This window comes from Hydra vulgaris, chromosome 11 (assembly GCF_038396675.1).
Source record: "Hydra vulgaris chromosome 11, alternate assembly HydraT2T_AEP".
In the NCBI taxonomy this organism is placed as follows: domain Eukaryota; kingdom Metazoa; phylum Cnidaria; class Hydrozoa; order Anthoathecata; family Hydridae; genus Hydra; species Hydra vulgaris.
In genome coordinates this window covers 13,466,643-13,478,572 of record NC_088930.1, presented here as the reverse complement: position 1 = coordinate 13,478,572, position 11,930 = coordinate 13,466,643, and the positions used below count along the sequence as shown (strand labels likewise).

The 11,930-nt window shown below is 27.8% G+C and overlaps 1 protein-coding gene across 2 annotated transcripts; it reads left to right on the top strand.

Moving 5' to 3' along the window:
- The first annotated feature begins 2,124 nt into the window (after positions 1-2,124).
- On the top strand, positions 2,125-10,849 carry LOC100214463 (uncharacterized). 2 transcript variants are annotated; one of them, XM_065810168.1, is made up of 5 exons: positions 2,125-2,381; positions 6,513-7,196; positions 7,669-8,103; positions 8,774-9,255; positions 10,354-10,849. In XM_065810168.1, exons 2-5 carry the CDS (start codon positions 6,779-6,781, stop codon positions 10,516-10,518), a joined length of 1,500 nt encoding a protein of 499 aa, XP_065666240.1. In that variant the 5' UTR covers positions 2,125-2,381; positions 6,513-6,778; the 3' UTR covers positions 10,519-10,849. The 2 variants fall into 2 exon arrangements, with proteins under 2 accessions (XP_065666240.1, XP_065666241.1); XM_065810169.1 differs by having other exon boundaries at positions 2,237-2,381; positions 6,034-7,196.
- Positions 10,850-11,930: the final 1,081 nt, after the last annotated feature.

The following is an 11,930-nucleotide window of genomic DNA, read 5'->3' as shown; positions in this document are numbered from 1 at the left end:
GGGAAAGACGTAAGGTGATCTAACACCTTAATCAAGATTTAGATAATATTCATTGATGAAATAACCTTTAATACACAAATTAAAAAATTTAATAAGTATGCATTGCTTTGTGAAAAAGTACTAAAAGTTGAATAACTACGTTTTACAAGATTTCGTTTCACTTATAGTAGAACGATGGAAAAAATGCTTTACAGTTTAAAATTTTTAATTTAATTAGTAAACTGGTAATAAATAACCTAATGGCCTAACTGATTAAAAATTTACCGCTTTGGGCCTCCACTTGTCATGATCCGCCGTTGCTGCTGTTATAACACCTTTTTGACTTTTTAGTAATATGATATATCCAGGAATAGAGTCAATTTTACGTGTTTTTTAAAGCTTAATTACAAAATTTGATAAACAGTGTTTTTTAAACTTAAAAAAGTAGCTGGAGGCTAATCTTTTATTTAATATAAAGATAAAACCTTTTTTTTAAAATAATATATAAAGCTTCAAAACATAAAAGTTGCAATAAGCGCTTAACTATACTGTTTTAGTAGAATGGGTACCGATAAAATTAAATCCAACTTTGCCGCGTTTTCCTTCAAAATTAATGTTTCGAACGAAATACATTTTTCTGGGCCACATTTTTATCAATTCATAAATTGATAAAAATGTGGCCCAGAAAAATGGGCCACATTTTTATTAGGTTACGGTAAAAAGCCGTTTCAAAATAAAATCGAAATTACCGTGTTTTTATTCTTATTTAAAAATATGCGTGCTCATACTAAATATCCGCAATTGCTTAAAATTAAATAACCGTGAACTAGTGGCTAAATGAAGAGTTGTAAATAAACTTTGTAGCAAATTTTAAAATGGTTCATGATTTACGAAATATCAAACGGTGCAAGCTGGAAACAGTTTAAACATGTGCGATTAGGTTTCTTCTAAAAGGTGTTTCTTTTTAAAACTGAAAAAAAAAGTTCTTTAGAGCTTTAGCTAGACTAAAACGTTGTGATCAATGAAAAGATTCCGCAATAAGGTAAGCATGTACATACGGTCCCCAGTAGTCACTATTTGTTAGGGACCAGGTGCTCTATCAAATATAGCAGACCCCCTGGTGTTGATGGCACTGGGAATAAATGGTGAAGACTTCATAGGTTTAGCTAGTCTAAAAGGTAGCGAAAATTCAGTAACGCAATATTGAGACAACCGACAAACAGGAAGTAGTGGAAAGCACGTTTTCTTCGGCCCCCCTGGTATTGTCGGACTGGGAGCAATATTAACATTCAATTTCATCAAGACTACACAAATGCTGAAAGTTTCAGATCTCTAGCTAGTCTGAAAGATTTACTAGAGCTCGCAAGAATCGCAAGATTCCGTGACAATTGACCAACAACGTATTAAGTAATTAACGCGTAAAATTACTTAACAAAAAAATATTTACGAACTGTGGTTCAAATCAGTCCAATATCTGTTTGAAATTCTCAAATCTAAAAACATTTATTAAAATCAATTATAAGTTTTTAAAACGATATAGGAAACTTTGACACGGATAAAGCGCTTTAAATGTTTATACTATTGCCAATTTCAAAAGAGTTAAAAACATAATTGCCTTGTTAAATAACCAAAACAAAATCTTATATACAAAAAATAACTTTTCTTATAAAAAAAAAGAATGCTACAAAATATTTTATCTGCTCTGTTGTGACTTGTATAGTCACATGGTACAGCAAGCAATAACTTTAAACTTTATAATATTTAGCAGACTTTTTTATGACTTTTAATAAAAACTGTAAGATGCAATAAATTGAAACTGGTTTTTACTATTAAGTTTCGGTCAGAAATCTAACGTTTTGCAACAGCGTCAACTTTACGTAGGAGTGAAACAATCATAACCTAAGGTTTCTAATAATATCAGGTTTGTTTATGAATTACAAATTTATGTTTTAAAACTTGCGCAAAACTTTCGGTATTATTTATTTAAAACCCCCTGGTTCTTGGTATTTTATAAATAACACAATGACGTACTTTTTATAATAAGCATCTTCTGCAAAATAATTATTTGTTTGAACAGTACGTCAATTGATGTTTGTTTTCCTAACCATTAAGTCAAAAAGCAAATGAGTTTAATACAGAAAATCTGCTGTGTAATCAACTGTGTCTCAATGCAAGTCCCAATAAAATTTAGATTTTTTTTGACTTGTTTATTTTCTTAAGCGCATTATTTAAAGAGATTTAATAGTAACTAACCTTTTGTGATATAAAAGATTGTAGACAAACATGCGTCTGAAGGTTATTATAAATTTATTGGGGATTACTTAAATCGAATACCTTTTAAAATCAGTTTTAAGTGCAGTTTAAAAGATATAAAAAGGGCTAGTAGTTAGAGAAAAATTCAGGTAAATTTTTTTATCACTTCTTGTCTTGTCATAACCAGAGTTGTACCGATTCCTGTTTATGCAGGGTGTATGAGAAGATATATGTATATATATATATATATATATATATATATATATATATATATATATATATATATATATATATATATATATATATATTATATATATATACATATATATATATATATATATATATATATATATATATATATATATATATATATATATATATATATATATATGTATATATATATATATATATATTATATATATATATTATATATATATATATATATATGTATATATATATATATGTATATATATATATATATATATGTATATATATATATGTATATATATATATATATATATATATATTGTATATATATATATATATATATATATATACATATATATATATATATGTATATATATATATATATATATATATATATATATATATATATATATATATATATATATATATATATATATATATATATATATATATGTAAGCAAGGGTTCTGTGTTTAAAGTTAGACAATTGTCAGAACGAAAGAAACATCAAAAAAATTGTTTTATTACAAAATTATTATTTGTAAACAATATAAGAAAAAATCAACATTGTATTTTCACTAATTGTATAATTTTTTTACCGAAATTACCGACCAATACAACTAGAAAATATGCTTATATTAGGAGTGTGCAACCCAAAAAGGTACTTTCCTGATTATGAGTTAAAGTTAGCTTTGCTGGTGATGTTGCAAATGCTGTTGTTATAACACTTTTTAAAATTTTTAGTTGTATAATAAATCCAAAACTACAATAAGATAAATTAAACAGCCAAAGTGCATGTGTATTTAGAGTTCTAGCTCAAAACAAAGAGGTTCGAGATTTGGTATTGGTTCTAGCCCTATAGGCGACATTTGTGAGGAAGGAGTTGTGAACTTTATGGTTAAATTCCTCCGCAGTGTTCTGTGATAAGACCTTTAAGTTTTTTTTAAACACCCTAATAATTAAAAAAAAATTAGTACTCTCCCTTTCTTTTTATTGTTTTAGTATGGGTATTTAAAAGGGTAAGAAAATAATAAAGCAGGTGATATAGAAATAGGAAGTAGCTTTAGTTCCGAAGGTCGTGCGGTAGTGGTGTAGTGGTAAAGCGCTCGCTTAATAAGCGGGAGGTTCCGAGTTCGATCCCCACCACGTCCCTGGTAGTACCGCGCTCAACTTGTTTCTCCGCGCAGCGGCCTTGTTGCTCAAGGCTTGTGTTTCGGAGTTATAGAGTTGAGAGAGGGTTATAACCACTATTAAGTAACCTCCTCATCTGTAGTGGCTTTATCGGCCTTGAGGAGGTGAATAACAAAAAAAAAAAAAAAAAAAAAAAAAAGGTCAATTCCCACTATTCCTTTTTTTTCTACGGAACGGAGAGAAGAGGGAAAAAATAATCGCGTGAGCATTTAAAACTTATACTACGCATGCTTATGCAGTTAATTATTCGTTGCCTTTTTCGTTCCCATGGAAAAAACAATATGTGAAAACTTGCCTTAAAATCTTTGTTTGGCTGTAAATGCGTTACATCGGTAGTTATTAGGCTGTACCTAACTAAAATATAGTATGGATTTAAAGTTAAGGCTTTTTTCCGTGTTGATGAAACAATAGTTCTAGATGTCAATAAGTTACATATTTTTTTTATCTCTTAATTTGACGATTTAGAGAAAAATCCATTTTCCACATCAAAGATTACACAATTTTAAGCAATTTATGGAACAAACTTAAAAAACGCAAAAAATGCGAAATACAACATATTGCCATGTAACTAACGATATATAACATATATATATATATATATATATATATATATATATATATATATATATATATATATATATATATATATATATATAGATCTATAGTTTGTTGGCTTTGGGAAGAGCGGAAGGAAAAAAGTGATTCTTACGCCAACATATACGTCACTTTTAATTACTTTTAACTTTCGTCCAACATTTCCGTGTTGGACGAAAGTAAAAACCATTAATTTAATTACAAATTAATCGTTTTTTAAAAAAACCACAAAAACGCAAATTTAATTGACCAGAATGTTTTTAAAACATTTTGAATGTTTTTAACAATATAAACAATGTTTTTATTTTAATTTTTTTTAATAAAATGTTTTTATTTTTATTTTTTTTAATAAAATGTTTTTATTTTTATTTTTTTTACTGTAAATCATGCGCGGAGTGTTGCTACATCGACTATCTTATAGCCTGACTCGCAAGGGAGTGCTGCTACATCGACTGACAAATAGCCTGACTCGCAAGGGAGTGCTGCTACATCGACTGACAAATAGCCTGACTCGCAAGGGAGTGCTGCTACATCGACTGACAAATAGCCTGACCCGCAAGGGAGTGCTGCTACATCGACTGAGGGTTTGGTTGGGGCAGGCAGTCTATCATTATAAAAAAAAAAATTCCGGTCTTGCATTTTAATTTTTACTTTTTGTCAACAAAATATCGAAAAAACTTTCTCACAACATCTACGGGTTGTATATATATATATATATATATATATATATATATATGTATATATATATGTATATATATATGTATATATATATGTATATATATATATATATATATACATATATATATATACATATATATATATATATATTATATATATATATATATATATATATATATATATATATATATATATATATATATATATATATATATATATATGTATATATATAATTATTATTTTTATTATTATTGTTATTATTGTGATTATTATTTTTAATATTGTTGTTGTTGTTGTTGTTTTTTTTGTTGTCGTTTTTTTTTTTTTTATTATTACTATTCGTTTTACTATAACACACTGTATCGTTGAAAAATACACTGTATTATTTTTAATTTAAAACATCAGAAACATATCGTCGAAGAATTTAAGCTGCGTTTTGTACGGTTTTAAATCAAGTTATTGTCGCGAACTTATTTCGTGGTTTTTTTATTGTTTTGTTATTTTTTACATTTTTACAGCGAGTTTAATCCTATAAAGACTTAACTCGAATCACAAATAAACATAATTTTATTTTAAAGAGTGACCATAACCACTTGTATATAAATATCTTTTAAATCAAAGAAATCTCCATAAAGCTTAATCGGATTTATAGATGAAGTTTTGGTAAACCCTTTTAATTAACAACGTCATTTTATATTTTAAAAAAATCAGAAAATAAAAATCCTATTGTTAGAGCTAAAAAACATTAAGTCACATGTCCTTCTAAATTATACGTGGATATCTTAAATGTGAATGAATTAAGAGTTTCATGCTAATTTTACGTTTTATTTTGCGGATAATTATTCACCCCGATTTTTTGCGTCATCACAATTGTTTAGCCGTTTTGAAAGCTCACCACAATTGTCAACGTTGTCCACAAACGTCAACATTCACTTAGGACGTTTTTTTTTTTTTTTTTGCCGTAACTAGATGGTAATAATGCTATTTGTTATACTATGAAATTTCTTGTTGTTTTTTTTTAAATTTAATTCTATTATATTGATCTAATAGTAATAAATGATAATAATAAAAACAAAAATAATAATTCAAACAAAAATGTTAAACGTTAAAAAAAGAATTACTATTTTTTAAGAAAGCGCAACACAATACAATTTTTTTATCAATATACGAGAAACGTAAATCGAGATGGTATTAATTAGCTCCACATTAACTAAATCGTATTTTAACAGCCGATAGAAAGTACTAAAAAGATTGTCTATTCATAACGTTGAATGCAATTGTTTATGGGTGGAGAGTTATTTTCTAACAGCTACGTTCAATATCTTCATACCGACAACTCGGCTTTCGTTACAAGATAAGGTGCAACATGATTTCGGCAATTGTTTAATCATTGAAAGATCTTGGAAACATTAAATGTTTCCCTCCTTCGAATAATGCGTCTATTAGTATGTATTGTACATGCGTGTGGTAAATCACAATAAAATGTGATTATGAATGTTGTTTTTTGTTGTTAGTGCCGGTTTGTTTACATGAACGTTTTGCTTCGTAACGTAAATATTTTTTCTTTACTTGTTGCACACTTAGTTTTTTGTGTTTCATCTGTTTTTATAGAAGTATTGCAAAGGTAATAAGATTGGAGTTGAAAGGATGTGATTGCACGACCTTGATTTTTATTCTCAAAGTAATTAGAAAAAAAAGAAGCTAAATTACCTTTAGCGTTGATTAAATCAAAGAAACCGACACAATAGCGTCAAATCTTTGCCGCGTATTTAACTCAGCGTATTTTAATGGCCGTCTTCAATGTTAAATAATTCAAATAAAGTGAAGCAGAGAGAAAGTAGGTGTACCTGGAACTTTTTACGTTTTGTCTATTTTCAATGAAACTCCTTTTAAAGTGCGTCTTTGTAATATGGTGTTGGAGTACGGTCTATTGTGGAATAGACCGTAGAAAAGTTGACAACGGCGCTAACGAGCGCGCACGACAAGCTTATAACCTTATTAAAAAAAAGCTCAATGAAACAAATGGCTGTAAAGATTTACTGGGAATCGAAGACTGTAGCAACCTACGCCGGTATAGACACCAAATGAGGATATATATGGCATCAAAAAAACAGCTCCAGCTCAATGCAGTGATGACAGAATACTTTCATCGCGAATTTACTGAGTTAGAAGCTGTAGTAGTTGTTGACCCTATTCCTGAAGCACATTTTGGGCACACACTTGTTTTGATTTTAAGCTATGCAAGTCTTTCAAAAAAAGAGTGCGACAACAAAGAAGGAAGCTATTACAACCAAGGTATTATACAAATTGTTCTTGCGTTATTTTTTAAAATGTTTATTTAATACGGGGTTTTATGCACCCTACGCCCTAATTTGGTTTAATTAAAATCCTAGAACCGGTACTGTATAAAACCAAACCCAAAAAATTTAAAATTTGAAATAACTTGCATCTCAAATTACCCCTTTATTATTATACTTCTTTGTAAACCTTTAGCTACCAAAAAAGAAAAGTGAGTTGACAAATACGCGGTTGTGCCAACTTATTAAAGTTGAAAAATTTTGTAAACATTTTTGAAGATACTTAAAGAATATTACTTAATAAAACAGTTTTAAATATAATATTAACTTAAAGAAAAAGATGCTTAAAAGAAAAAAAAAGATAAAATATTAAATATTTTTTTAAATATGATCCGAACAAACTTAAAAAATTTCAATGAAGTTAGTATTTGAGATTTTTTGTAAGCCAATCATTTCCGTTTATCTTTTAGGCGGTGTTACAGAATGCTTAGTATTTCCGGATACAAAAAAATGCCTAATTCACAAGCAACTTAGTGGCGATGCTTTTAAAACATCTTGCACTGTAACTTTTTTACCTCAAGTATATGAAAAAGCTTCATTGCAACTACAAAACAAATTACAATGCATGGACGAACTAGAAGGTTTTGCATCATGCCCAACAGTTCATGCTCAATCTGACACTCGATGCAATAATGCAATTAAATGTGAACATCCTTCAAATCATTTAAAAGAGTCTTGTAAGTGGAAATGCGATTATGGTTTAATGGTTTTTGGAGGTTGGGACAAACATACGCAATCCGTTCGACATTTACACAACATCAAAGATATGTTTAAATATTTGAAAAATAAAGGATACAATGATAAAAACATCAGAATCTTTTTTGCAAATAACTCTACAATAGATCGTAAGTTTATTGTTTAAAATCTTACTTAAACTTTTTAAAGTACTTTGTAATTTTATTTAATTATTGTAATACTTCTCCCTTTCTCCAAACCTAATAGTGCACGATAAAAATCTCAGATTTTTTATAAAAAGCATATATTATGAAATGAACCACGTGTTATGAACTATGTGTTAAAAGAATCTATTGATTTCCATTTAAAGACCAACGTTTTCATTTTCACCGTTTGTTTTTTTTAATTGTATTTTTCACATGCTTTTGAAATAAAATAGCATTTCGTTACGAGTTAAATGTTCTGAAATTATTTGTTACAGTTTTTTGGTAAAACATATTTTGTCGGTAAATAGTTTGTTGGATGATCCGCTTAAAAACCTCTGTTAATCTATTCGAAAAATTTTATTGAACTTTAAGTATAAAAGATAAGAGGCGGAAAGTTTAGTACGGTGTAACTGATATTTAATTATTAGATTTACTTCTCGATCAGTTTAGCTTTTGTACCTGTATTGTACCGACTTCTTACCAATACTTTTCCGAACTTACATAAACACCCTTTTTCCGAACTTTCATAAACACCCTCTTTCTATCTCGTTTTTAGTAAACTTTTTATGAAAATTGTTTTCTTAGCTGTGATAAGCTGTTTTTTTTTCAACAAAAGATTTATACTTTTGTTTAGTTGATGGCAATCCAAACACACAAGATACTCTTCCTGCTGATGATTCCAACGTCATCAGTAATCATTTGAAAAACGTATGTGAACTTAATGAGCACTGCATTGATACCTTAACCATATATCTAAATGGCCCTACATTACGAAACGGTGATATTCTATTGTGGGATAAAAATAAAGACGGCACCGCAAGTGATTTTGGCAAACTATCAATCAACAAACTTTTAAGCCCTCTCGAAAACTGTGGTGCAAAAGATATAATAATTATTGCAGACCAAAATCACGCTGGTCATATTATTGATGAAGTCACAAAAGGAAGGAAACGTGGCATAAAAAACTTTAACAACATTTTTGTTATTGCGTCGAGCGCAAAAGATACTTACACATACAAGAGAGATTTCACGCAAAAATTTATTCAACTCGATAATGTTCATATTGACTCTAGTACATCCATAGCAACTTCAAGACTGCTAGTTAACATATCTAAGGTAATTTTTGTTTACTACTCTTTGTCTATTATTAAGCTTTTATAATGTTTATTTTTGTTGTAAAACATTTATTATTTATAAAATATTGAAATTTTTGATTTTTTAAATCATTGTGCACTATACGACCTTTATCTGAAAAAGTACGCTTTTGTTTGAGCTTCGCGTCTTATCAGATAACATTATTTAAAAAAATCCTTATTAAATGTAGCATATTTTTATTAACTTAATTTCGACCTTTTTTTTTTTTACCTTTAATTTTATTATGCTGCATCAAATTTTAAATTTTAGAATGCTTTAATTAATATTTATTTAATTTAGATTTTTTTATTAAATGATTAAAAAAAAAAGAAAAAATTAAACACATGTATATTAAATTGTTTGGAAGCCATCTTTTTAACGAAGTAGTTTTATTGTAATACTGCCACTAAAAGCCACTAAATCTTAAGTAGGCGCGGCGCAGTGGTTAGAGTTCTGACTCAGAAACAAGAGGTCCGTGGTTCAATGCCAGCTCTAGCCCAATAAGTGTCATTGATAAGGAAGTAGGCGTGAGCTTTCTAGTTAAATGCTCTTTGCTTCCTAGTTAAATGCTCCGTTGCACTCTGTGATAAGACCGTATGGTCTTCTGGAAGCACTTAAATAAACAACAACAACAAAAAAAGCAATCCATGGTTTATAAGCTCCTTCTAACCTCACCTACAATTAAATTTTATATAAGATTTTTCTATTTATTTTCGTAATTTACATTTATTACAGCTAAGGAACATCATTTGCCCCCAACGTGTACATATCCACTTTCTTCGCCCTATATACTTATTTATTTTTTATTCACTTTTTTTATTTTCATTTTTGTGTATGTGTAAACAAATAACTCACAGACATGTGCATAAGTATTAAGATTTAACGTTCTTATTGTTCGGATGCGTAGTAGTACCCCGAAACACTACTTTCGAGCCCTTAATTATAAAAGTGGTAAATAGGTATCCTGTAGATATTTAAGTTATTAATGTTTATTACTATTAATTTTAACTTTAGTTAATTGATTTTTTATCTACTTTAATACCTGATATTTTAATACAACATCTTATTCTGTTAATCTAGGATCTAAAAGAGTTACTAAAAACTAAAAATAAAATTGATTATTTGGAAAGCGACAATATAAACTTATCTATCACTGGAAATCAATTTCTTCCACCTGGATGTACAACAAATATAAAATATGTTTCCGATAGTCTTGAGTGGACAGATAAAAGTACATTAAGATGAAATGGTTTGTAAAGAGAAAGAAGACCGAGTTGTACTCAACACAGAAATTGACAACAATGTCTTTATTGAAAAACAAAAGAAAAGCATTCTTGAAGTTGCTTTTAAAATGTTCATAATAAAAAACTGTGAAAACAAAATGGTTCGTAATTTATTATGTCTTATACAAGTACCATTTGCTTTCAGTTTTTATATATTTTCAAAAAATCCTAGATACAAAATAGTACAAAATTGTAAATAAAGATGTATATATAACAAAAAATAAAGTATTTTATTGATTCAACATTGTATAAAAAAATATTTTAAATTGTGTTTAAAATAAAAAGATTTATTATGGACCGTTTATTTTTTGCAAGAATTTCTTTTATAATCGTATTTTTTATAATTTAAAATCTTAAGAAGTAAAAATAGGCTGTTTTTGATCGGGCCTGGAACCAAACCCAAAGCAAGACCTGCTTTGTTTCTTTGGATCAGAGTTTAGGTTGGGTATCGATGGAACCTACCAGAATCCATACCCAATTTACTTAATGGGTCTGGTGCCGGTCTGAGTTCAAATCCACTCCGGTTATACCAAAACAAGAACAAAAAATGTTTATTTGTAAATAATTTTCACAATTATGAATAAATTATTAGTTTGCCGTTGGATTTAATGTCGTAAATAAAAGATTTTCAGTTGATAATTTGACATGTTTCGCATTTTTTCTAATTTTTATAATTCTACTTTTTAAAATCATGTTCTACGACTAAAAAGAAACATTCCTAAAATATTTTTAAACGAGCGATATCATTTCTACTTTTTTTAATTTATTTTGAAATTTTCCAATTCCAATACCCCATCATTTTTACATTACTATTAAATGTTGTCTTTATTTACTTTTTTAACAAGCAAACTTATAATACGCGTAGAACATCTCATACGAAAATAAATCACGATCACTGACGAGTTTGCTATAAAGCTTCTCTTAAAAAATTATTTAGAGATATTTACAGCATAAAATTTTTCTCTATTTCATTAAAAATATACTTAAAAAAAAATAAAAATAAAAATTACAAGAAGTTTTTTGTTTTGTTTCGAACAAAAATATTTATAAAAATACTATAACTATTTTTTTTGACTAGTTTCTGAAATAATACGTAAAATTAGCTATATATACATATGTATATATATACATATGTATATATATACATATGTATATATACACATATGTATATATATATATACATATGTATATATATACATATGTATATATATACATATGTGTATATATATATATATATATATATATATATATATATATATATATATATATATATATATATATATATATATATATATATATATATATATATATATCTGGTCTAGGAATTAATTCGTGCGGTTTGACAAGGGATTACGAAACTAGCTTATTGTCTCA

Bases quoted from the DNA above. Each gene is read 5' to 3' on its own strand.
- LOC100214463 (XM_065810168.1), top strand. From the start codon at position 6,779: ATGAAACTCCTTTTAAAGTGCGTCTTTGTAATATGGTGTTGGAGTACG. The intron at 7,197-7,668 runs GTATTATACAAA...TTTATCTTTTAG, and splicing joins AGGAAGCTATTACAACCAAG to GCGGTGTTACAGAATGCTTA. The intron at 9,256-10,353 runs GTAATTTTTGTT...CTGTTAATCTAG, and splicing joins TGCTAGTTAACATATCTAAG to GATCTAAAAGAGTTACTAAA.